The sequence below is a fragment of the Lonchura striata genome, chromosome 1, assembly GCF_046129695.1.
Source record: "Lonchura striata isolate bLonStr1 chromosome 1, bLonStr1.mat, whole genome shotgun sequence".
NCBI classification, from domain to species: Eukaryota; Metazoa; Chordata; class Aves; order Passeriformes; family Estrildidae; genus Lonchura; species Lonchura striata.
In genome coordinates this window covers 136497381-136523526 of record NC_134603.1, presented here as the reverse complement: position 1 = coordinate 136523526, position 26146 = coordinate 136497381, and the positions used below count along the sequence as shown (strand labels likewise).

Here is a 26146-nt window from a genome sequence, read left to right as displayed (position 1 = left end):
AAGAGGCAGGGAATATTGAATCAGATGAAAATTGAAGACTGTAATTTCTTAAGCCAACTTCTTTCATAGTAACTTGTAATGAAACTTGTAATGAAATTTGCCAGAAAATCAATATGTCATTTTTTTACTGTGACAAAATTTAATTATGTTCTGGGTCTAAGGTAGGAATGTTAACTTTTCTGTAGTCAGCACCTTCAATAATAATAATAAAAAAATCCAGCTAACATTACATTAGCCATATGCCCACATTTGTATTAAAAACCAGCACGCATACACACAGACAGCCTTCAGTGCATGCAGACACCAACTGTATTGTTTTTTGCGGGGGGTGGAGTTCTGTACTCTAGTGCCAGTTATTTAGACAGGAATATTTATTTTTCCCAATAAAACACTTCAATACCACTCTGAATTTTACCCCATTTATTCATTTTGGCTCAGTTATAGTAAACTGAAATATTACCAGATGCTATATAAGAGGATGAGGATTCCTCAGTGCTGTGTGTATCACATTGTTAAACTTTGTGTTAGGGAATTTGCAGAATGCAACTAACCAATTAAAGATGATATATTTACAAAACAGATTCCACATGTATTTAATCTGTAACAGTGTTTAGGTGTTCTAATCCTGAGGAAGATTTGTAACCACTTTGTTTTAAAATGAGTGCTGCTCTGGCTGTTACTGGCAGAACTAATTGTAGCTTTTTCAGCTGAGGTTGAAATACTCAAGATTGAGCCATGCTGGGTCATTGTGTCTGTGCTGAAGGGAGAGTATTCTTTCATTCGCTGTGGAGTTAGAGAGGCTTGAAACATAACTAGTGCCATGCTTTAGGAATGGGTCCCAAGTGGAACAAAAGACCTTTATAATTTCCTTTACAGTTGTACAGATAAAACTAGAGAAGAGTGTCTGTTAACAATTGATGCAGACCACATCCCTGTAATGCAGGGGATCTTCTGAAGTCCTTCCACAGGACAAAGACATCTGTTGTCTTGACTCAGTCTCTTTCTGTTCAGAATGTTCAAACTGCCATAGTTACACCAACAGAGCATGTTTCTGAAAGCCCATGATTATATTTAAATGATAGCCTTGAAGAGACTACAGAGTAAACATGTTGTTAAGCAGTCAACCACAAAGCATGCAGAACAGCTGAATTTGAGAATTCAAGTTTACTTACTATTTACTTGGATTTAATTGTTTTTCTTCTTATTTCTGTCTTCTGCTCTGCATAGATGCCTGGCCATCACCCTTCCTTCAGTAGAAAATCTACAAGCAACCAGAAGTTAAACCTGACTGAACCACTTTGTTCCTAATGCTTTGACATGAAATCTGGAGGCTCACACTAGTGGTCCTCCTTTTAATAAGGAGTACTAATTTGAACCTCTGGGACCATTTGACCTTTAACACATTTTGCTGAATGTAAAATTGGGTTAGGCAATGTAGATGGGGATTTTTTTTGGTGTTCCTATTCTTGAATTCCTTGGCTTTGTGTAGGTGCCATGTATAAGACACTAGTGTGGATAAACCCTTGAGCACTGAGGGCAGACTCATTCCCAGAGAGCACATTCAGAGGGTACTGCACTCCAGGGTTAGCAGAGTTTATAACAAGAGTTTCTGCTATATCTGTCCAGGAGGCTGTTTGTTCATCAAGGCTAAGGAACCTAAGTAACCTCCCTGCACCTTTGCAGTTGTCAAGGCCATGAAATCAAGTGAAAATACAAATATCAATTTGTTATTGTTGTTGTTTAGGTATGGACACTATGTAGAAGGGACTGGCTCAGTTCTGCAAACAGCAGTAGATGTACAGGTAAGTGTGCGATCTAACATATTAAAATTACTTATTTTAAAACTTGAGACTTGTTTCAAAGCTTGGGTTTTTTTCTGTCTTCTCCTTTGTTATTCTGAATATTATAAGAAAAAATCTTTTAAATGTACATTTTATTGCAGCTGAGTTTCCAATTGGATTACTTTGTGTTCCTAGACAGCAGTTTGTTTAGACCAAAATTATAACTGTGTCTCTCTGTGAGGAGAATATGAGTACCTATTATTTTACTATCTGTCATGTCATACAGAGGTTTCACAAGGGTATGTGAAAACCTTAAAAATTACTAGTTCTATGGAGAACCTACAGTACAGTGAATCAAGAGCTGTTTTTTGTATGCATATAATTCAGGAAATATTGTCAGATATTTAACATGTTTGAATTTCAAAATTATTATTTATCTGCGAAGAGTGTTTTGAAAAGTTCTACTATTGATGCTAAGCTCATGACCAAGTGGTATTTAGGCATTGGGGAAGGTAATAAATGTACTGGTTAATCAGCATTCAAAGATACTTTTCACAAAGTCTGTGTTGTACACAACCCTTTCCTCCTGCACTTCTGTGCTGTTCAATAATATTATAGGGCATTTCTAAGCATAAGAGGAATGCAGCTCTGGGACTCAGGATAATCTCAAAGCTAGAGTATTAATAATAAACAGCTGCATCCACACAGCTTATTTGGTATGAATGGTCTGTTACTGAGTTATTTTGAGTCACTGTCCTTTGTCATTAACAAATGTTTATTCTTTGCCCCATTAAGTATTGGTATAGCTTGGAATTGGAGGAAGAAATGATGAACATCCTCATGCCAATATTGATTTCTTTCTTGCAAGTGTGTGTGTTGAGATATTGTCTGCAAGAACAGAGTACGAATGACACTTTCAAGCAAAACATGCTATTGTCTTTGTCACTTGGATAATTAAGGAAATATTCTATTAAGATGTGACTGTAAATTTTGCATATCTGGCTTGCATCAGTCATATTTCTTGGTTTTATTATTTTTCATAGCTTGAATCAGTGTTTAAACACATTGACGAATTACCAGAAGAAGAGCAGCTTATAAAATTATCAACACTAAGACTGAGGTACTTTACCCCAAGAGAAATAGCAAATCTTCATGGATTCCCTTTGGAATTTGGTATGTGCTGCAAAATACACACTTCTACATTATTCTTCAGAAATGCCAAGATATATATTTTTTTTTTACTGGGACTAATCCAATCTTTATTTTGCATTTTTTTTTCAGACCACTCAGTTCTTATGATTGATTGATTCTTGTTGTTTGGCTAACTTTGAATGTCTCTAAAATTCCACTAGTTTTTTTCATGTTTTGTAAGAGCCAGCTTCTGTGATGAAGTTTATCTTCATAAGCTAAGAAGAAGGTTTTGGCATGCAAAATGCTCTGTTAGTGAAGCACAGTGAAGGAATACCTTTGTTTAACGTTGAAACTATTTATTCAGCAGTCAGTATTACTCACAACTGTGGTAATCAACATAGGCTAGCTTAGGAAGTCTGTGGTTCTCAGTGTTTGAACTGCTTGCTTTCTCCCTTCCACACATGTACAGCTGCTGACAGGGAATTTCAGATGCTACAGATATTTCTTTGTTGAGGAGTAACCAGTTTACTAAGCCATCTCTATTTTCTAGAGAAGGCAGCCCTTGGTCAGTTTCTTCATTTTCTAAGTGGTTGTTTTTTTTGAGGAAGGAGTCAAGGAACAAGACCCAGCAGTATCAGTACACTGGATACACATGAACAAGAATTAAACCTGAAGTAAATTCATCAGAATTCTCCTTGTTAAAAAGGGCAAACAGGAAAGTGTAGCTGTTACTGTCTGCTAAGAAACTGTCCTGTTGACATCACATCAGATCAATTTATTGTCACTCAGCAACAGAGGAATACACAGAATCATGGAAGAGTTTGTGTTTGAAGAGACCTTAAAGATCATCTTTTTCCCCTTCCACTAGACCAGATTGCTCAAAGAATAAGACAGCACTGACCTTGAGTAATTTGTTATCTTTTGCTTTGACTTCCTTAGTGACTTAGAGTTCTGAGAAATGTGACTTGTTTCTGTGTATTTCTTTCTTTCACAGATGTAGTTTGTTTTTTATTTATTACTTGTTATATTCAAAATTGCTACATTTGGATAACATTATCAAGGTTGCACAGTGAAACTAGAGCTGCCAGCACTAAGCTTACATGTTTCTGAGTTTGCAAGTGTGTGCTGTGTTGTTACATACCAACATGCAATGTTTTTTTCATGGCCTCTTGTCTTTAATGGTTCTGTTCTATTTGCAGACAGCCTCTTAGCACAGCTCTGTTTCATATTCATGTAGACTGATGACAAGATATTTGAACTTAACAGAGCTGGAATGGGCTTGTATAGGTTTATCATGGTGCTCAAGGTCTCTTGAGCACGAAATTGCCCATTTTCTCTTTTTTTAAATACACCTGGAGCTTTTCCACTGTTAATCAGTCTCTGCAACATTACTGAGAGGTGCAGTAGGGTTAATGTGTTGTATTTTGCAAAGGGAGAACTGAGACAATGGAGAGATTTATGTTAGAAAGACTCCACTTCTTTGGAGTGATCAGTTTGTGAAACTTGACTTTTATAATTTCATAGTGCTTGGAGTGATACCTTGCTTTCTGTTCAGAGTTCATCTGCAGAGACACCTGTGAGGTTCAATATTTTTGCAAACCAGAACTGAACTCTGAAGACAAAGCAGGCTTCTGAATTTGAGGCTCATCCAGATCATCACCATGTACAATGTGTTCATTTAGCAGACCTGTCTTTTGTTGTTTGGTATTCCACCTTCCAATGGAGAGTAGCCTTTTGCCATAAGGCAAAAGGCAGTTAGTATTATAACTGCCGTGCAGTTCCCTTCTCTCTCTGTAGTGCTTTTCCAACTTTGATGACACATAAAGGAAGCCTAACTCTCATTCAGAGGTTTCCTCTGGCATATACTCCTGAGTCAGAGAACATGCATTTCCCCCTGCACTGAGTCACAAGTCTGACATTTCTTTGTGTTTAAAACTTTTCCCACTTTCTGCTTAAAAAAAGTGTCATTTGACTCTAGGCTGATAGAAATCTTTAGTGAATTTAGGTACTATAATCTCAGTTTCCTTTGAGAATTTGCAAGCTCTGGATTTTTTTTTTTAAGTGGATATATTTATGGCTTCAGCAAAGGGTGTTGCCCTGACAGCATTTCTCCTATGCTAAACTTCAAGTAATTATTGTGAAATATGGTATTTTCAGAGCAAAATGTGATAAAAGTTCTCTGCTACTGTGTTCTATAGTGACAGCAACATTGAGGCTGAAATTTGCAAAACCAGGAAGCTTGGAATTGTACCCACTGTAAATACATTATTGGTCCAAGAAACTGAAGCATGAGGAAACTATAAGCTGAAAACTATATGAACAGACTGTGAGCAGCTTTTTAACAGATGCTGTTACTAGTGCCGCTACAGTATCATCAGAAGAAACATGATTGTCTAAATGGTTCTGCATTTTAAGAAGTTGATGGCCTTTTATAATATGTGAGGTCCAGAGCTAATGTCATTATTCACTCTTAACATGACCAGATTTATTTGTGCTTTTAACATCAAAAGGTATAGATAGTAATTGCAGTGTAGTTCAATGAAATACTGCAGTAATTTGTCTTAGTCACTCTGGTGGGTCCCACAGCAATATCGTTAAAAGTGAACACAGTGTTCTTGCACCTGTGACCTGCTTTCATGAGAGTGGTGTCAGGATGTGTTTTCCATTTTTCTTATTAACAATGCATGCAAGCTTTTAGGAAACAAAACCCAGCGTGGTGGGGAAGTATGTGCTGTTAAGACCTCAATGTCCTCAGGTACTGTGTGTGACATAAATGCTGCAGTGAGAGTATTGTTGAATCTGACCTTCTGATGTAGGCCACTCTGGAGCCAAGAAGATAGAAAGAGCAAGACAATGCTAACAGTCAGAGGGAGGAGGTTTGGGATAAAGGAAACCATGTGTTCTGAAAATTAATTCTTGGCTTTTGGTTGCCAAAAGGTAGAAGGAAAAATTCTGACATTTTCAGTATTCAGATAGGCTTCTTGGGCTGTAAGTGCATGTGTGTGTACATAAATACATATTTATTTTCATGTGTGCTTTTAAAATGCTTTTATTCTGTACCTTATTCATTGATGGAATGTGAAAACTCCATCTAAGGAAGTGTGTGTGGGAGTGCAAATGATTGTTCCAAAGACAGAGGAACGGTTGCCCAAATGTGAATGCCAGGAAGCTGGGCAGAGTGGATGGAGCTGGCAGAAGATGTGTTTACCAAAGCAGCCTACATTCGAGGCATTAATAACTGGCAGAGAAGGATGGAACAACTCCTCCCAGACACCACCTCCTCCTCAGAGCCTCCCTTGGCTCAATAACTGTCCAACCACGTTCTCTCCTGAGCTCTCTCTGGAACAGAATTTTTTCTGAACAGCTGTGAAAATTTCGGAACATACATACCACTACTTGAACTCACAGTGTGCTTGTGCATCTGAGCTAATTGGGGTGGTGATGACCTCTGAGTCAAAGTTGCATGTTTCTTCTTAGGGAATGATGAAATAATTGAACGTGGTCAAATTTCAGCAGTTTACTATATGACCCTAACAGTTAAGTCGCCACTGCTGTTCATCTTTCACTCAGGTTGAAGCAAATGTACTTTACCTTTCACAGTTGGAGTAAGGTAAGAGTGCAAACAAGGACAGAGCAGACAAACTGGCTGCTCAAAAGGGCTTCACTCTCAGGAGCTTGGGCGTCACTACACAGCACAGCTCTTTCACAATACCTGGGCTGGTGTCATTTTTACTGGCTCTCCCTTTCTGCCAGGCCATGCACTTACTATGGGAAGGACATATCTCCTGCTGTCTGTATTTCTGAGTGTGTTTAATGGGGTCAGCATTGAATTACATGGAAATTGTTCAACTGCTTGATCACTCACTGAATAAGCCTTGCTCATCATTTAATCTGTATGGGTGGTATATTGCACTGAGAGACTTGTGATTTGACTGAACTGATAGAGGGGATCATGTGGGAAGTACAATATAAAGCTTATGAAGTACAGTTTAGTCCATCTGCAGAATTGTCACATTTTCTTTCTGCTGTGGTCGTGTTCTTCTGTGGATGTTATCTAGAGTAGCAGTTGTGCAGGGATTTAGTGCTGCTGCCCCTCCCTGAGACTGCTGGATGTTTTGAGCTCTCTGAAGGGAAGGTAGATCAGCAGTAGTTACACAACAGAGGAATGTTTTGAAGCTTCTTGTGAAACTTCATAGATGGCAGTATTGATAATAGAAGAACTGATATAAATCCAGTTAATTGCTTGTGAATTGGTTTTGTAACTTTGTGAATTTTGTGGGGGGCTGGAGAGAGGGTGAATCCTGCTGCAATTTGTGATAACTACACTAAGAAATGTTCACTGAAAAGAAAAATTAGACTAAAAAGTAGGAACAAACCCAGACTAGTGATGTTGCACTATATGTTTTTGTTTTAGGTTTTCCTGAAAAGGTAACAGTAAAGCAATGCTATCGTCTTCTGGGAAACAGCCTCAACGTACACGTGGTGGCAAAATTGATCTCCATTCTACTTGAATAATTTAGAACCTGAAACTGATGCATATGGACTGGTGACAGAAAATACTTCCGCCTTTTGGGAGAAAGCTGATGGAACGTGGACAAAAACCAGAGCTTGCCAATGTATTTGTCCAGACATTTTGCTGAAAAGTTTTGATATCTTTTTAATAACTTGCATTCATGATGGATTTAAACTTTATAGGTGTTTAATTTAAATGGCAATTTACAGACTTCTTTGCTTTATTTAAAAGTTCTTTATAGTTTGCAAAATGAAAAATGGCAGCATATGCAAATACTTAAATGAGAAAGGATAAGAGTATTATATTTTACTTTTTTATTTTATTTTTTATCTTAAAGCCATTTACTCAGTACTGTGTGAAGCTGTGAAAGCTGTTTCAATTAGGTGCAGAGACTAAATTCTATGTGAAAAATGTCTTAATCTTTAAATGTAAGTGATCCATTCTGAAAAGTTTTACTGTATATATGATCTGAAATTTTGATGTGATTTTTGTAGCTCATGAAACTAATAAATTCAATATTTTATATACAATTCTTAAAACCTAGTGTTGTTCTTTATGGTTGTCTTATCTTTAAATACTCATAGGATTCTGGAGCCCAGCTGTATTTGTCTGGAATGACTTGTTTAGTTGCAGCTGAATGAAAATATTTCAAGATTATCACAGGCCTGACAATAACTTCCCTGTTTCTCTTGTATTATTCAGGATAAGATCACTGCTCCTTACCAAAGACCTACATGTAAAAGACATTAAAAAAATGTAAAGCTCCATGTTTAGGTTTCTGTGACATAAGAACTGGAGAAAAGCTATATGGGCTTCTTCTGAAAATTTCTTTACAAACCTTGGTAGTAGTGCTGGGGTTAGGAGTGTGTGTTGAGGTGAAGCCACTGCATGTGGCCATCCCCAGTGCTCCCCTGCACAGTGCCTCATAGAGCTGGACTCAGTGGGTTTGTAATCAAGTCTTGTGAGTTCAGTACCTCTGAAATTATGGAGAAAATGATGGGAAAACTGAAAGCCCTCTAAAGAAGCATGTGATCTAGTTATCTTTCTTTGGGATTTTCCCATTGGTATTTAGATTAAAAACAGCTTGAGTGAGGAAGAGTTAAAATGATACTTAGTAAGCATCCTTAGGGAGATTATGTGCCAGAAGACAGAAGGATTTTGTAGTTGATCATATACCTAAGCAGTAAGTTAAAGTTGCCAGCCCTAAAAATGATTTGAGTTTTCATCCCTCTCTCCCCCCAACCAGTGGGATGACACTGGAGCAGTCTTGGTATGTTCCATCTGGGTTTGGTAGTGCAGGAGAAAGTGAAGACCACAGAGAGCAGAGCTGCTGTAGAGATACTGTAGTTATTTTAATCTGCTGTAGTCCAGAAAACAATTTAAAAATAAATGTATGTAGATAAATTCATGCAGCTTTATCTTATGCTGGGTCCTGCGTTTCTTCTTCAGTCTTGATTTGCCTGCTGCTTTGTTATACCAGGGAAAGCTTGGGTTGACCTACTTCAGCCTGTCTGATTCTCCAGGAGTATATTGCCCACTTGGGCTGTTCCAGCTGTAAAAGAGAAATGGAAATGGTTTCTCCTGAAAGTGCTCTGGAGAAAGCCCTAGAGAAGGTGAAGTTGGCCTCTGTTCTCACCTGGTCACTTGTAGTACTGAAATATCAAAAAAGTACTGCTGTGCTGGCTACTAAACTGCAAAGAGCAGGTGGGTTTTGACAGTGAACCATGGTTACCTATACCCACAATGGTTATTGTGTAGATTTATCAGCCAGATCAATAACTAGTATCTGTATGGTCTTGTTTGTCTTGTTCTTGGTAGAAATGTGGTTGTATAAAGATCTATTGCTGTCTATTATGTTCCAAACATAGGTATGAAAACAAAGGATATCAATTTGATAATATAAATTGGAATTTCCTTTTGCTAAATCATGTAAATATTCTATTCATTCTGCTTCACTGTAGTAATATTTGGAAAAAGATTATTATTAACAATTAATTTTCAATTCCTTTGTGTGTAGAACATATCTTAATGCTTTATATGCACTTGTAAATTAGTGTTGAAGTGTAAATCGAAATGTACCTAGCTGCACCTAAAACTGATACAGTAATACAGAGCCTGTTGCATATGGATAGTGAACTTTAATTCAATATGATTGTGAAGACTGAATCTGTTTGCTAATTTGAGCTGTTTCTGAAGGAAAAAAAATTGAAATAATTCAGAGTTGTAAATACATATCTGTGTATTTTACCCCTGCTAACCCTGTAATACTGGTGCAGCTGAATTGAGTGAGTGCTGCTTATCCCCTTGGTTTGTTATTAATAGACTGGTTTACTGAGTTCTGTTGGGTTGTACCTGCTTGACCTCACTTGATGATCATGTTGCTTCCTCTTCCAGGCAGTCTCCTAATCCTAAGTACTTTGCAGCCTACATCATTGCTGTACTTTGCAACTTCAGCTTAAGCATTTTCACTGCAATGAAATGTGATTACAAAAGCAGCTGAAAGGTGAAGAAGTAAAATCTGGAAAACAGCTTTGGAAAGGGAGGACGATACCCAGAATCTGATTTTTGATTTTGTACCTCATTCATTTGCATGCCTTAATTACATTTTATTATCTGAGTGAGGTAATGTGGTTGTAGTCCCTTAAATTTGAGAATTTCCACTGAGAAAAAGGTTGTCATATTTGGTGTTGTTATATTTATGTAGTCATTTTTTAAGCTTGCAGATTGACTTACAAAAATATTCCCTATACCAGCTAGTTTTTATCTGAGTTAGTGTGGGGTTTCCCTATACTCATGAAGAAACCTGTCTAGCAGCAAAATTACTAAAACACCATTTTTTTAATGCAATGAGTTTGAGTACTTTTTGATGCTTGAAGTGGAGGTACATCCTTGCATGCAGTGAATGTAACGCTCCTGTCCAGAGCCTTTTTTATCTCACTTTTGTCTGATAGGACAATTATAAGGCTTTTCAGGAATGTCTGTATTACAGTCTGAGAAAACATTGATTGATGATAGCTATTTCTTAAATTTAAACAAGGAAAAGAACATTTTGGTTTTGACAGAGATATTTCAATATAAATCTGAACAGTCCCAATGCTTCAATGACTATACAATTTGTTTTAGCAGTTATTACACATTTCTAAAATAAGTGGAAAATTTTGAAAATATTTGTTACATCTCATGGATGAATTATTCAATTATCAGCTTGTCCTTTAGCTCCTCTTCTTGCTGTTCATACAAAGTTTAACACTTGAATTCTTGTATAAATACTGAATTATATTTATTTTCCTTAGCAATTTAATATATTTTGTCTTCTATGTATTTACAACCACATAAGTGTTGTATTTTTTCTGCATATTATTTAAAGAATATGACATATTAGTAAGGATTTAGAAGAGATTAAATAATAATTGGTTAAGAGCACTAGCATTTCTGAGCAGTGTTATGTAAATATTGTATAAAATGGAAGTGATCAAAGAAATACCCATGGAAAAATACTGTGAAACCATGAAAAAGTAGACATAGAGCCCAAAATTAATTCCAGTAGCCATTTCCCCTTCACCTGTGCAAATGAGTATTGTAGTGTTACAACCTCATTAGGAGAAGTTTATGAAATACTGAGTAGTGATAGTATGTCAATTTAAATGTTGTTGCAAAGAGCAGGACAAGATTTCTGTTATTTTTGTCTTTAGTTGATTGTAAGGTTTGTTGGTTATAGCTGTTAAAGAAAAGAAATAATGGCCCAAGAGGGCCAGGCTGCTGTCCGTGAAGGCTAAAGAGCTGGATTGTTCTCTGATTGTCCTCCACCTGGTCCTGTTGACAGTGGGAGGAAGCTGGATGAGGAGCCTTCTCAGGTAAGAGCTCTGCTGAAACAAGAAGCAGAGTTGGAAGGGTTTAAATCAACTGGAATACAACACTTTTAGTGAGAGAGTTGTTGGATGTCAGATGGCCACTCTGGTTGGATGCCTTTCACTAGGATTTGGGAAATTGCAGCAAAAAAGTTCCTGAAATCTCCTCCAAGGAGGAATGTCTCTCATTTTAGATGCAGGAATACATCCTGAAATCCCAACTTCAGTGAGAGCATGTTTGTGTTGTGCTTCTGTCCATGCAATGGGCCTTTTCAATTCAAATATTTTTAAATTGCCAACTGGCACTTGGAAGCAAAGCATGCTGATTGAGTACATATATTTTACATATATTTTCTCAGATGTAGTTGCAACTAATAGTCTTTATTAGTTCAAATGTTTGCCTGTATGTATTTTAAAAATAAACTAGTCTCATTCTGTTTATAAATTATACACTTAAAATGGGATTCTTCCCTGAATTAATATTTTTATTGGCATTTTCACTGTTTATTTGCCACAATTAATGTAAGGCATTACTCATTCTTTGCACTTGTGTTATAAAGAGAAACTTGTGGAGAAGGAGGAGACTGGACAAGTTCTTGTAAGAAAAATCTTCTGACTGAAGAAGTTCCTGAACTGCAAATAACTGGAGGCCAAAAGAGTACCTGGGGGAGGTACTGTATCTGCTCACCCCTTTGTGTACCCTTCATTTCCTGTCTGCTGTTGGCCACTGTTGGAGTGACCTGGAGGATCCACTGACCTGGAGAGATCTTTTCTATCCCAGGATGATGACTCTTTTTGCTTCTTTAGTATGGTGACAGAATGCCAGTACTTACAGCCACAGCCTCAAGACACAGCAAACACTTTACAGACATGGCTTGTACTGAGCTTCTTGGTGAAAGCCAGCAGTACAGAACAGAATGAATCTGAGGGAGGTTGTGCAGGTTCTGTCCATTCATGGCTTTAGGGTTATTAGTGAAGAAGGGTGGCTATGCCAATGGAAGTCCCTAAAAATAACTCCAGTGTATGTTAAAGCCATTGGAATGTGTTAAAAGGACTGGAATAATCAATAGAAAAGAATAAAGCCAATACAACTGACTGGAAGCTTTTCATTAACCTAATTGCAAAAAAGAATGAAATGGAGAATAGGAGGCATCAAAGTGGTTTATAGAAACAACAATGTGTAGAAAGAAAAACCAGAAAGAAGAAATAAAATAAAACTCTCATAAGGAAACTAAAAAACTAATCTGTTAAATCTTACTGATAATAAAGGAATCCAGGGAGAATTTGGACAGTAGATCAATTTCAGCTTAAATGGTTACCTAAATCAAGACTCTTTGTCATTTGCTATTAAAAACTGAAAAACTCAATTTCCTGGCCAGGTAGTTTAACTTCATTAGCAGGTAACTTATGAACTTCATCAAGTGTGTTGAGGAAGCAGAATCTTAAACAAGTGGCAGGGAGCAGAATGCTGAAAAGAAAAAGAAATCCTTTAGGAGGGGTGTGAGAAATGGAGGCTTGAACAGCTGCAGCCCCTGGGGAAGGTGCTGTGGCCATAAAACTCTCAAGACATTCATGAAGAAGGGGAAAGACTGATGGTAGGTGCTTGTAGGTAAGGAAAAGCAAGGGGAATGTTACTTTTCAGAGTCACCCATGTTTGATGTAAACCCCATGGTTTCTGATCCATTGCACAGGGCCTCCTACCAACTCTGTGCGTGGTTGTCTCAGAGCTGTAGGAACACACAGGATATCCTGAGTTCAATGTGGAGCTGGGTTTACACCATGAATTTGCAGTTATGTGGAGGTAACAGTATGACTTCATACATTGTGTGTAACTTTTGAACTCTAGGTTATTATTAGGAAGAAAGATGAAGGAGGATCCAGGAAAGTGAAGACAGAAGTACTGGGAGATATGAGCACAGCTGAGGGAAGACTTCTCTAAATGTGTTCTACTTGGTATTTAACCAGCAATGGACTGGATTTATAATTATTTGCAAAGTGATAACATTGAATAACAAGGATCAAGGATTTTGGGGTTTTTTTTGCATCTGTAGAGGGAAAAAATTGATTATTTTTTAGTCTAATGTTAAAAAATTAACCAGGTTTGAATACACACCACTGGCTGCTCTTCCTCCATTTAAACGGGTAAAATTGTCAAAAACTCTCATAATGTCCATGTATTTGAGTTACTTCCTAGGAGTAATTAATGTGTATTGAATCATGTGGCCTTGATTTGAATCAGCTCTTGTCTTCTACACCATTATCTTTGCATTGCAGGCACATACTGCTGGAGAAATAGAGGAATACCACCATTTCATGTCACACAGCTACACAAGATGGTGGTAAATTGTAGTCCTTGCTAGTACAGGATGAACTTCAACCAGAATTAGAGACAAACACTCCATTACTCTTGCCAAATATGCACACAACCTATGCTCTTTAGAGCTGTTTTCTGAGCCTTCATCTTAGGGAGGTAATGAATGACCTGTCCCAGGAGGAGAGGTTCATGCCAGCTCTTCTTGTTAGAAAGAACAGCCCCTATTCTTGTGCCAGAAATGTGTATCTTTTCCATTATGTTCCTCCAAAAATTATGTCTCAATTGAATATATTACAGTAAAATTAGAAGGTGTGGACCTATTTCTGTCCTTAAGAAGGTTTATAGATTTCTCAATTTGGCCAGCCTGAGGTGCATTCACTAGGAAGACTAAATTAACTAAAATCTGGAAGGTCTTATGAAATGGAAAATAGTGTGTCATGCAAATAGGTGGGTGTCCAACCCTCTCTTTCCACCCTATAATCAGTGCATAGTCAAAATCAGCTGGTCCTCAGGCCAACCATTTTCTAAGCTATAAAGCCTGCAGTAAGAGAAGATGAATTTCTTCTTCTTCCTTGCCTTGTCTTCATCCTTAATAGTTTATTGCTCACTGATTGTTGGTTTATTGGAGTTAATTAATTGGAAAGGAAAGCCTGAATCAAGGTCTGATGGGCGGCAGAGAGGGGCAATGCATACTCAGCATTCAAAAGAAATGAAGAGAGGAAAGAAATGATTTTGTGGGCCACAGTCAAAGGCCAGGATAAGAAATGTCAGCATAAAATGGACTTTGTGAAAGTAAGTTCCTGGAGTACACAGACATTCAGTCAGTCTGCTACGGAGTGCAGGTGTAGTTGGCCTGGAGTTTATTCAAGTTGACATCCAACTGACAGTTACACAAACTCAGTAAAAACAAAAAGAAAATCAAAGCAAAAAGAGGAAAAAATCCCCACCAGACAGACTTCAAAATCAACAGGAAGAATGTTAATGAGCACCAGTTTAATGGACAGTGCCAGGATACCCAGAGGCAGAAGGTGTCTGGTCGACTAGACAGAAATATTGATAATTTGCCTATGCTGTCCTATTCCTGAACAGAGGTTTCAGAGCAAAAAGCACAATAGTAAATATAAAAAAGGTGGAGGGACAGATTCTCAGTTGATATTAAAAAAACATAGCTCATGTGGATTGAATGGAGCAGTCATATTTCCTACAACAAAATTCTATATATTTATGGAAATATTATCCCTCATGTTGGTAAAGGACATCACATGCAAAGTTTTCCTTATGTTTCTCTGTTCTGGCAGGAACAGCAGATAGACTCCCTGCTGCAGAGCAGGTGAATATACACAGAGCTGTCCTCCTTCCTCACCAGCAGGTGCATGGGATGGGCTGTCTCCCATGGGCTCAGAAGGAGCCTCACCACCACCCTTCCAGATCCCTCGCAGCAGCAGCGACTGTTGGGTTACCTGCATCACACCCAGTGGGAGCACAAGGGACATGGTCAGCGGGCTGGTGGTGTTCTGAATTCCAAGGTAAGTTTATGAAAACGCAGATAATAACATATAGTACAAATCTAAGTTTTGGGAAAATGGTGGGATACAGCTGATACAGCCTAAACCACTTTGGTATTCACAGTGAAGATCACATGATCTGTGGCAGCACCACAAACATTAGCTGTTCTGACTTAGCATTCATGTCCTCAGTGTGCATCTGTCTCTTTTTGAGATGACATTAGTATTTTTTGTTGCCATATTCAATTTCTTACCAGGTTGGTTTGAGCTCATAATGCTTCCATCTGTGAAAGCTGTAGAGTTCAATTCAAGAATTCAATTCAAGAATAGAATTCAAGCCCCCAGCTCCAGGGAAGGTTCCACATACCTCTGGGACATCTGTAGGTGACAAGTACAAACTGGAGCAGAAGGAAAGACTGGGTAGGGTTAGGAAGTGCATGGCTTCCAGGAAAGTCTGGTGCTTAAAGGATGCTACAAGCAAGAGAAGCTACAACTGTTGCAACTCTTGTCAGTAGAGTTTTGAAATGTGAGCAACCTGAATAAGATGTCTACTAAGCAAAAAGGAAAATCAGAAAGAACAGTGGTGGACCTGGGCGTCAGGAAGCTCCTAGCATGAGGAAAGAAAACACAGAAAGAGCTCCTCTAAGCTGGAAGAACAAAGAACAGCAGTCTTGTGCAAGGGGAATGTGGAGACTCTGGCAAAAGCAAAGGGGAGGTGGGACATGGAATCTCTCATGGCTTTCAGCAGGAACAGCCTGAGCCTCAGCATGTGGGGACTGAGTCACCCTTGAGTCAGAGCAACCATATTCAGTTAAAATTGTACTTTGCTGTTGTAATCCATGGCATGCTGTTCAGCACTGCTGTCTTGTTTGTGTCATCTGCCCAGTAAATTACTGACTGGAAGCTTCTCTTTCAATACAAATATTCCTTGCCAGCCACTGTGGGTTTTACATTTGAGGTAGGAGACTGTTTTGGTAAAAATTTAGGTCCTTTAGTGCTGCCAGATAATCTTTTCTTCGCTCCTGTGATGCAGCACGTGGTAGAGCACTTTCTGCAGATTACAGGGTGCTCAGGGACACAAAGGTGCTCAGCTGTACAAAGGGCAAAGACATAGTGATAAAATACAGGCAGATTCCATTTAATGATCTTTCAAAGCTCCTGAACCCAAAAGACAAAAGGAGAAAAATGCATTTAATGTCTGGGGGATTTGCATGCTGTCAATCTTTAATTAAGGTGTCTGAGATAAAGTTCACCCTTGCAAGACAAGGCAGCAGAATGGGCACCCTGTGAACAAGGAGCTGTGTGAGAGCAAAGGGCACCTGGACTCACAACAGCCCAGTCCAGCACTGAAGGTTTCACTTCAAGTGCAGGACAGCTGGAGGAGAGCAATGCTTTGGGCTCTTCCTGCTCCTCAGCTTGTGGTTGTGTTGTTATTACTGACTGGATTGAGCTGTGACCCAAACCACCATGAAAAAAAGAGGCAGAAAAGAGCCACTTATGATGAGCAGTAAGTACCATTGCTTGCAAATGCATTTGTTGGTATGGTGGCCTGTAACTGCTGGTAATGGGGGCAGAATGGCTTTACTACAGCTCTATTTTCCATACTCTTTGGCAGATATGTGTAACTAAATTATGTCTTTATTTTATTTTTTTTCACATATACAACAGGCCTCGTTTATCCTCCGAGCAGGGTAATTTAGTGTTCCATGCTGGCTCCAGCAAAAATATTGAATTTAGAACTGGACCACTGGGAAAAGTAAAAATTAATGGAGAAGACCTTGCAGAACTTTTTAGTCAGGTGATATAGTTATTTTCCCTTAATATATTTTCATTTTAATTTCTACATATAAATAGTTAAATTGTTTTCACAAGTGTTTGATATGTTTTGTATTTTATTTTATATTCTGTCTATCAGCAGTCTAATATGAAAGTAAGCTATTGCAGTATGAAAGTAAGCTATTGAAAACTTGTAAAGTAATCCTGTCATCACTAAAGATAATGAAAAGATTAAATAGTGTATGTAGTAGAGCTGTCTGTATTTAAGTAAACTTTATAATAGTACAGTTATGCAAGGACTAAACTTTCCTAAGATTTTGAAAAGTCAAAGTTTGTTTCACATTATCTCTATCATTTAACTTTAGGTTAGAGACAGTAGCACAGAGATTCAAGAACTTAAAAAAGCCAGTGGTGCCTTGCAGAATGTATCCCAGCAGATTACTCTGCTGACCTCCAAGGTGAGCCATACCTTCATGTTATCCTCCTCCAGCATTCTCGCGTTTCCATTCCTCACAGTGATTAATTGTAGTATTTCTGCACCCAGTTTAGGGAACTGGAGCAGAATCCCTATTTAATATCAGCCTGGAGCCTGTGTTTAATTTTGAAATACTTAGTAACTCTGTAGACAATGGAAATATTTCTGTAAATCCCCCCAAAATTTTCAGTTACTGTGATTCTTCTTTGTTCATTGTCAGCATCTGTATTGACTATATCCTCTAATATTAGTGGATGAATTCTGGAAATGGACGATATATGTTTTCATAGTTGTTACACAGACATCCCATTCCATAGATTAAATGGGCTGTAGGGGTTTGCTGTGGAAAGAAAAGATCAGTGCAGTTTTGTCACTTCCCTGCTCCTGAAAGTGGTTTGTTTTTTTTTTTTGCATGAGAAAATTTTTTAATGGTTGCCCGATTTAAGTGTCTGTTGTTACAGTGTTTCCACAAGTTCCTTATAGGAAAATATCTTTATAGTGCAAGAGACCTTCCTTTAGAGAAACTGTGCTAATAGGTGTCCATCACAGTCTCTGATTCAGTGTCAGCTTGCTGTATGTGGTTACAGCCCACTGAGATGTGGAGACCCTTTTCTTGGCTTTCGGTGCTCTGTCTCCATCCTTGTCACGCATTTGGTCCTTGAGGACCCAAACAGTCCCACAGGAATATTTATGTTCTCTGTTTTCAGCATCTGAACAAATCTTTGCAAGATTGAGTCTTGCCTTGTGGATCCAAGCTGGGACATATTTAAGCTGTCATTTTCTGCACAGCCAAACCCACCAAAATCTCAGTGAGTGGGGCCTCATTTGGATCTGACTGTCACCTGGTTTCACATACCAGCTATTCTCTTTTCTCGGAGGAAAATAATTTTGTGAGCTTACCAGTATCCAGCAAGTACCTCTGTGGTCATTCTCATACTAAGCACAATGTAATTCACATTTCTTTTGCAGATCCTGAGGCTCGATAACCAACTTCAAAGCTTACAGCTGGTAAGTAAATGGGAAGCAAACTAGAGATCAGAAAAGAAAATCTCAGCCCCAAGTAAATAAAGTGAGGTTTTAATGTTTAAACAGCTAAATTATTTCTTTCCTCTCCTGCATTCCTCAGGAAAACTTTTTTTGGTAACAGAAGGTTAAAAAAGCACCAAGATTTGTGGAGGAGGTGAGATGCCTTCTTACAAAATATAAACTGTGTAGGAGACTGCATTTCATAACAGGAAAACATGTACATTCAAGAACAAGTAGATACCAAGAAGTGAAATTTTCCTTCGCTGGTCTGTCAAGATAAAGACCAGAAACTCAAACTGGATTTTTATTGTACTGGAACTAAGTTTCAGCTGTTGTTTGCTTCTCCAGTGAGCTTGTGACAAGCCACACCTACAATGTCAGTAAAAATAATTAGATGAAATACCCATGGAGTCAAAAAGACAAGATAACCTTCCATCTAGACTCCCAGTCTGCTGCTGAAGAAGAGTATCTATTAATATTTGCTTTTTACAGGGCTTTTCTCATCCTAGTGCTTGGCCATTCTGTGTATAAGCAATCACAGCATCATTATTTTGTACAGGGATAAGTGAAATAGCTCAAAACTTTTACAATAAACTTTGCTGAAAAAAAAATGCAGGGGGAATTCAAGAAAGAATTGGGAGTGGGTGGAATAAAAAAGGTTTGTCTTGAAAATACATGCTAAGCACAAATCTAATTTTCTACTCTTTTCTGGCATTTCAGGACATCCAGAGGAGAGCCTGCAGTAGTAACCCCTGTAAGAACTCGGGGACCTGTGTAAACTCACTGGATGGTTTCTTTTGCCTCTGTCCCAGCAACTGGCAGGTGAGTTTTTAGCCTCCTCAACTACAGAATGTGCATTTCAACTGTAAGACTGCATCTAGCTTAGAGTGATTGCCACAAAGCACAGCATTTGGTTGCTCAGGGTAAAGTGAAATCAGCAGAGCAGCAGAGCAGCAGTATCACTCATTGGCTGGGGAGTTACATGTTTGCTTCTCAATAATATCAATATATACGTGTTAAAAAAATAAGCTCAAAGCGTTGGGCCAAACCCTGCAATGTTACATGCAGGCAGTGGCCCATGAAGTCAGTGATTCTTGGCAGTTCCCACAGCAGAGAATTAGTCTGGCTTTTGCTGAGCAATGAACTGAACTGCATGCTTTGCTGTTGACCTTACACAGAGACTGGGGGAAGGGATGGTAGTTATTCAGTCTTAAACAAGTAAGACAAACTGGGGGTGTAAATAATCAGTGTCATTCTGAATATTTTAAATACAGAAACTTTACTAGCAAATGCTTTAATGGTGCTATTAGGTGCACCAGAGATGGAAATTGTATATCTTCTTCTCAAAGTATTTCAACTTAAACTTTATCCCAGCACGATTTGGGTCAAAATTTATGGGCTTTCCTGATAGAAACAGTTTATAAGAAAATTTTCTGAGTCTTTTTCTAATTGGAAAGCGAGGGGATGACAAAAATGTGCTGCTCATGTTTTCTACGTCTGATATATTTTACCTCCATCTGACTGATAGTAAGGGTCACAGAAACACAGCTGAAAAATAAAGTTTTGTTATAGTGTTTCATAAGAGAATGTGTGTTGATAACAGCCCATGGTTTGTATATCTTTAAAAACTATATTAAACATTTGGGCCATGGTTTACTTCATTTCTCAGTTATTTTGAAAATAAACTGGTTTTCCATTTCATCTTAGGGCCTCCTGTGCTCAGTGGATGTTAATGAATGCCAGATTTTTGCTGGAACAGCACTAGGCTGCCAGAATGGAGCCACTTGTGTGAACACACCAGGCAGCTACAGGTAACTTCTCAAAACTAGACACAAATATCCCGTGTAGAATACTCTGCTATTTTTGTACCCCATATCATGCCTGCAGCACAAGTTCTAGAATTAAGTCTGTTTAATATTGGTGCACTATAGCCCCTTGCAGTCTGGGAATAAATAAAATCCTCACTGCACTGTACTCTGAGTCCACTGCAGACACAGAAAGGCGTCCAAAGCCATTGTGTGCTTTGACACAAGAGGAGCAGCAGGAACCAGATCCATCACAGAGCCATGTGGGGGAGAAGGCTGCGAGTTGGGACTGTCTCCAGCAACCCAGCCCCCTGTTGTAGGTGCAGCTGCTTTAATGGAAATTTCTTGCACCATGGGGTGTAGCTGGGGCAGTCAGAGGCTGATGCTGGGCTGTAAGCAGCACTCACACACGAGCCCGCAGAGCACAGGTTACCATCCCTCTGCTATCACCTACCCCTTGAGATCAAAGGGAGGTGAAGGACGAGATGAAGGAGGTGATCACCCTTGATCACTGGCATTTCCAGCACACCCATTTGGTCAGAGCAGGGTGCTAATAACACCAACATCATGGGTTCAATCCCCATGCAGGCCCTTCACTGAGGCTTGGATTTGGTGGTCCTTGTGGGTCCCTTCTGACACAGAATATTCTGTGAAATGCCTTCATCCCCTCACAGAACACAGGCCCTGCTGAGACAGCAGCCGAGCAAGGAATGCACAGTGCTGCCAGGCAGAAAGGGAGGAGATGTGCTGTCTGCAACCAAGGGGTGCCTGGGCTGCCTGGGTGCTGAGCCACACACACATGAGGCCTCTGGAGCATATTCTTCTCTGGCTGCTCTTGCTTACAGGGCAAGCCAGCCTGAACATTTTCTGTCTCATTCTCCAAAATGTCAAATAATCTGCTAAATAAATAACTTTCACATATAAGACAAAGCTACCCCTGTGCAATGGGAACAAGGACACTGGAGAGCATACCACAGCTTTCTGCAAAGTATTTTGTCTCCTGCTTCAGCATAGAAATCCTAGCCCCCTCAAATATTTGCTTGATGTAACATTGGCTTATAGTGCTTTGTCAGTTCTTGGAAGAACCTCAAAGTTCTCCTGTAGTGCTTCAGCATTTACACCTCAGTCTGCTGAGGTGTCACTGGTGTGTGATACTTCCTGTAAGCTTTAATTTGATTTTAAAGGATGCTTCTAGCTTGTCTGCAACAGATATTTGTCAAGGAAACAACACACAAAACAATCTACCTTTATTTGTTTCTTATTGTGCTCAGAGAGGTGTGTGACTAAATTAAGTTTAAGGTCTGTTGTTCTTACAAGTGTTGTCATTGTGTCAATACAGTCATGATTCCCCAGATTCTTCCCTGGTGTACTGCTTGCCTTCCTTGGTACTTGCTGAATCAATGCTTCATGAAATGAACTAAGACCTCTTCATAAACCCTTGAAACCTTAATATTACTGTTTTGCATCAAACACTCAGGATTATTACATAGTCCCTTTCCCAAGTCCATTGTACTGTCTTTAGTCTCCCTTCACATATTGTCTTACTTATTTCTGAGTGCTCCTCAAATGCTAAATCCATCCCCAGGCAGAGCATGATATCTCTTTTCAGCAACTGTGAGGACATTCCTGCTAAGCTTTCTAGGGCTCAATAACCCAGATCAGCCCACTAATGCTCTGGCATAGTTATGTACACCATTGTGGACTGCAGGGAAAGAAAAGGGTAATATCTGACTTTCCATAGCCTGAAGAGATAATACCAGGTGATTAGAAGTACTGGATTGGGCACATGAAATGGAACATAATGCAGTCTTCCCCCCTTGTTCATATTATTTATCTGCATGGTTTTCCTGTAACTCAAGAAAGCTGAAATATGAGGGAAAAGAGCAGGTATCCAGAAACACCTTCCTCAGCCAGAATCTTAAGGGAACACTGTATCAATTGGATGAAAAGCTGTGAAAATCCCCAAGCCTATCAGACTTCTGTGTCACAACCAAAATAACAGGTGTCTCATCACAACATGAAGTGCCTTGCAGTGTGACCGACTTCTGGAAGCTCTTCTCTGAGAAACTTCAGATGGGTAGCAGATTAATCTTTGCCAGAGTGGACAGGAGACAGTGGCAGAGTAGAGAGGAGATTGTTCTCATGCTTTGGTGATGGTCAGATTGCCTTGTTGTGTCCTTTGAAGTTGAACATGAAGCTCTGAATGTACTTTAGACATATAAAAGTCATCTGGTTCCCTGACCTGTTGCCTCTGCTTGCCCAGGCTGAGCTGCTGCACTGATGGGAAGCACTTGCTGTCTCTTACAATAATGAACATGCTGTCTTGCACTGCAGTTAAGCATTAAGCTGTTGTGGGCTTTTGAAGCTTAAGTTCATGTGGGTTGCTTGTCCTGGGTGTACTCTTCATTTACCTGCAATTGGCTTATCAAACTGCTATTTCAGCTGAGCATGTGACATGGTGGAAGGAAAGCAGCAGCTTATTTTATATAAATTGCTTCAAGGTCCAGGTCAGCTGCACTAGAATACCCTGATTCCAATTCTGCAGAGAAATGCTTTTAGAAAGCACTTTTCATTAGGCAGCTTAAAAGCAACCCAAGAAGGGTGTGTACCTGCCATATGTCTCTGCAAGCTGCAGACATTGAGCACAAAACTTGAATCCAAATAAGAGTCTCACAGTCATTTTATTGAGAAGCTAATGATCTGATAGGAGATTTTCTGTACATTTATATCCCTTTCAATTGTATTTCAGAGCCTCACATTTTGTCTATGTGGAAATAAAGAGCCAGAGAAAAGGGAAACATTATCCAATGGCTTAAAAGTTCCCAGTTTCAGTTCCACCACATATGTATAGTGCTGTAACTAAGCTCTGCCCTATAAATAACAGTGTGATGCATGTGGCAGCTTTCAAAACAGATCCTCCCAGTAGAATGCCTTCTTTCAATTGACTGCTTTGTTCTTCCCACCCCACCAAACCCAAATGCCACCTCTTGCCCACCACATACCCCTTAAAGCTGAGGTGCCGCTGAGACAGCAGCTGCCCATTGTTGTGGTGTGGGGGTGAAAGTACCCCGCTCTCTAGAACAGGGCAGAAATGACATTTCTGTGTATTGCTAGAGGTAGGATTTTAGGCACCTAACATCATATGATGGTCATAACTGAACAAGGAAGTTTGGGTGCTCTTTGACTGAAATGGGGTTTCCATGCTCATATTCTATTTAAGTCTGATGTTAGACTATTCTTTTTTTCCGGGTTTGTGCTTATGAATGTAACAAAAGGCTGTAGATTCTACCATAGGGCCAGACAGTCATGAATGTACACAAGTCTCAAATGATTCTTGAGTCTCTGCTGAACAGGAAATTTGCCTCTCTGCATGATTATTAGCAGGATTGTCAATATAGGTAAATAGACGTATTTTGTAAGGAACACCCCATAAAGTGGAAAATGGCAATGAACAATCTTTAACAGTGGTAGAAAGACAAAATTTTGATTTTTCTTTCCACTTTTACTACTAGCTGCTCCTGTACTCCAGAAACCTATGGGCGCCACTGTGCCTTGAAGTTTGATGACTGCCAGGAAGGATCTGAGAGGCTCTGTGGGCATGGCCTCTGCGTTGATGAGGAAAGGGACCAGCCCAACAGGGTAAGGAGCAATGTATAAACCTCAGCTTAAAGCACAGCATGAATAGGCAGCAAATACTGCTGAGCATGGCAAAACTGCATAGCATGAACTGCTGCTGAAAACAGCAAGAAAGGTCACTATAGTCACTATACCACATAACAGCCTCTCTGTTGTACCAAGGGTGGCATAAAAAATCAGAAATGTCTTAAGTCTTGTTAGAGGTACTTGTCACAGTATTAGATCTACTGCTACATCCATAGGGAGTTTGGGAATATATTTTTTTTATAAGTTGAAGTCTTATTTGAAATATAATATTCTTACTGTTCATTATTTTGGGAGTTCTAAGTTGCTTGAATATTTTACTGCTTAAATGACTGAGAAGGACAAACATAATGAATCTTATTTTTCCTGGGAAAAGTGGCACATTAGTGGCACATTAGTGTCAGGGGCCTGGAAGCTGCCAGGTCTGCATGGTGACTGTGTGGCTGCTGCTCATCTTTGGTGCTCCTCAGTGTCAGGTGGATGTGGGGTCTGACTCCAGGCCCAGTCTTTCCAAGCATCTGCACTGGATAGATGCTAGCACACACTTGAGTGCTCTTCTGGAGCAAGCCAGCTCATTCCATTTGGGCAAGAATCTGGGTACAGGGTGTTCACTCCAAAGGGACAGATGGACCATGCCAGCTTTGGCTCTTTACACTCAGAGTAACCCTCCAAAATCACTCAGCCAAGCTGGTGCTCCTTAATATTCCTGTATGCCCATGCACCGTTCAAGTCACAGCACATTTTTTTTGCTTTGCTATAAATTAATTTTTTTGCTTAATTTTTAGAAGTTTCAAAGCTTATCACTTATTTTCTGCCCACTTTCTGTTGAGAAAGCTTTTCAAAAGGGTTCAGTGTTGTCTTAACAGTGTCTGCTCCTGTGACAATCAACAATAAAGCTCCCATTAACTTTAATTGGACCAAAGCTAGATAAATGCTGAAATCTGGCCATTAGGAAAGTTTGCTAGAGAGAAAAATGTTTTCCTGAAAGAAAACATGCATTTGCATTTTAATGTCAGCGCTGCACATTGCATAGACTACTGAATAATTTGATTAAAAGAAAACAGCAAAGATGATTTCAAGTTGCTTACAATGATCTCTTTGCCCCGGTTAAAAAGCAAGCTGATAACTTTTAATTATGTTTATGTACAGATCATAACTGATCTTATTTTCTCTGGGAGCTCTGGGGTAAATTACATATTTTTTTTATGAATCTAATGAATGAGCCTGAATTGCTTCCATAATCTGAAGAACTTTAAAAGTAAAATCAGAAGAAGAAATAGACTGAGAAAACTACTAAAACAACTTACAAAACAAAACATATAAACCATGTAATGCTCTGAAAGATTTCTTGCTATAGTTTGAGAGTCATTTAATAAAATTAACTCCTGCTGCCTTTTTATTGACTATTGCAAATGCCTTAAACATGCAATGTGATGTTTCCTGTGGCAGCCCAAGTACCACTGTGTCTGTGACCCTGGCTGGATGTCCCCTCCTGGCAGCCCTGCCTGCAGCGCTGATATAGATGAATGCAGCCTCCCTAATCCTCCATGTTCACAGGATCCACGTGTGCAGTGCTACAACACTCTAGGCTCCTACAGATGTGGTCCCTGCCCTACAGGTATCTCATCCTTCCATGCTTTCAGGTTGGATGGGGTTGCAGAGGTACTGCTGCCTGTATATCATAAACACAGACACAGGATGCAGATGAGTGTAACTCCATGAAACGCTTTGGTCTGTGTTCTACGGAATAAATGCAAGTTGTGTTTTATATATGTAACACAGGCATTGGAGTCCAATGCATGATTTATCTCATCCTAAACTGAGCATCTAAATAGCTCTCATGTCTCCAGGTACCTTCACATCCATCATATCCTGTCACCTTCTCATAATACATCTGCAGTACTTTCATATCTGTATGTTTCCTGCCCTAAGGCAATATAAAAAATCTGATTGTTCCCTCAGACCATATAACCTGTGATTGCTCTTCATGAGCTGGGCAGGTGGTGTCTATAGGAGAAGTTTTTAAAGTGTTTAACTGAAGTTGCAATAAAGCTTTGCTGCAAAATGTACATACATGCACTAGACCAGAACTGCATCCTCTTTAGGTAAAAGTCTGTTTAAGTCTGAAATATCCAGAATACAGTTAAAATAAAACATTCTTGTACTCACATCTCTACCCTGTCACATTTGAAACCTAATTTTCAGGCGAGTATTAATTTTAATCAGTTAAGAGAGAGACAGGTCTATTCTTGTGCTGAGGAAGTGCAATTCAGATGTACTCTATGAAAAGATTTGGTCAAAGAGACCAAAAA

The 26146-nt window shown here is 39.2% G+C and overlaps 2 protein-coding genes across 5 annotated transcripts in view; both read left to right on the top strand.

The window, feature by feature from the left end:
• TRDMT1 (tRNA aspartic acid methyltransferase 1) overlaps nt 1–7955 on the top strand; it is a 29174-nt gene extending 21219 nt beyond the window's left edge. For 3 of the 4 annotated variants that reach the window (XM_021551686.2, XM_021551690.2, XM_021551689.2), the window contains 2 exons: nt 1745–1802; nt 2825–7320. In XM_021551686.2, coding sequence (XP_021407361.2) covers nt 1745–1802; nt 2825–3088 — 322 coding nt within the window. In that variant the 3' untranslated portion in view covers nt 3089–7320. The other variant, XM_021551687.2, reaches the window with a different exon arrangement.
• Nucleotides 7956–16462: 8507 nt separating this feature from the next.
• CUBN (cubilin) overlaps nt 16463–26146 on the top strand; it is a 141967-nt gene continuing 132283 nt past the window's right edge. The window contains exons 1-8 of the mRNA XM_077781257.1: nt 16463–16599; nt 16761–16890; nt 17234–17326; nt 18313–18351; nt 19090–19191; nt 20077–20180; nt 23687–23813; nt 25284–25452. Of these exons, the coding sequence (XP_077637383.1) occupies nt 16481–16599; nt 16761–16890; nt 17234–17326; nt 18313–18351; nt 19090–19191; nt 20077–20180; nt 23687–23813; nt 25284–25452 (883 nt within the window). The 5' untranslated portion in view covers nt 16463–16480. The remainder of the gene's footprint in view (nt 16600–16760; nt 16891–17233; nt 17327–18312; nt 18352–19089; nt 19192–20076; nt 20181–23686; nt 23814–25283; nt 25453–26146) is intronic.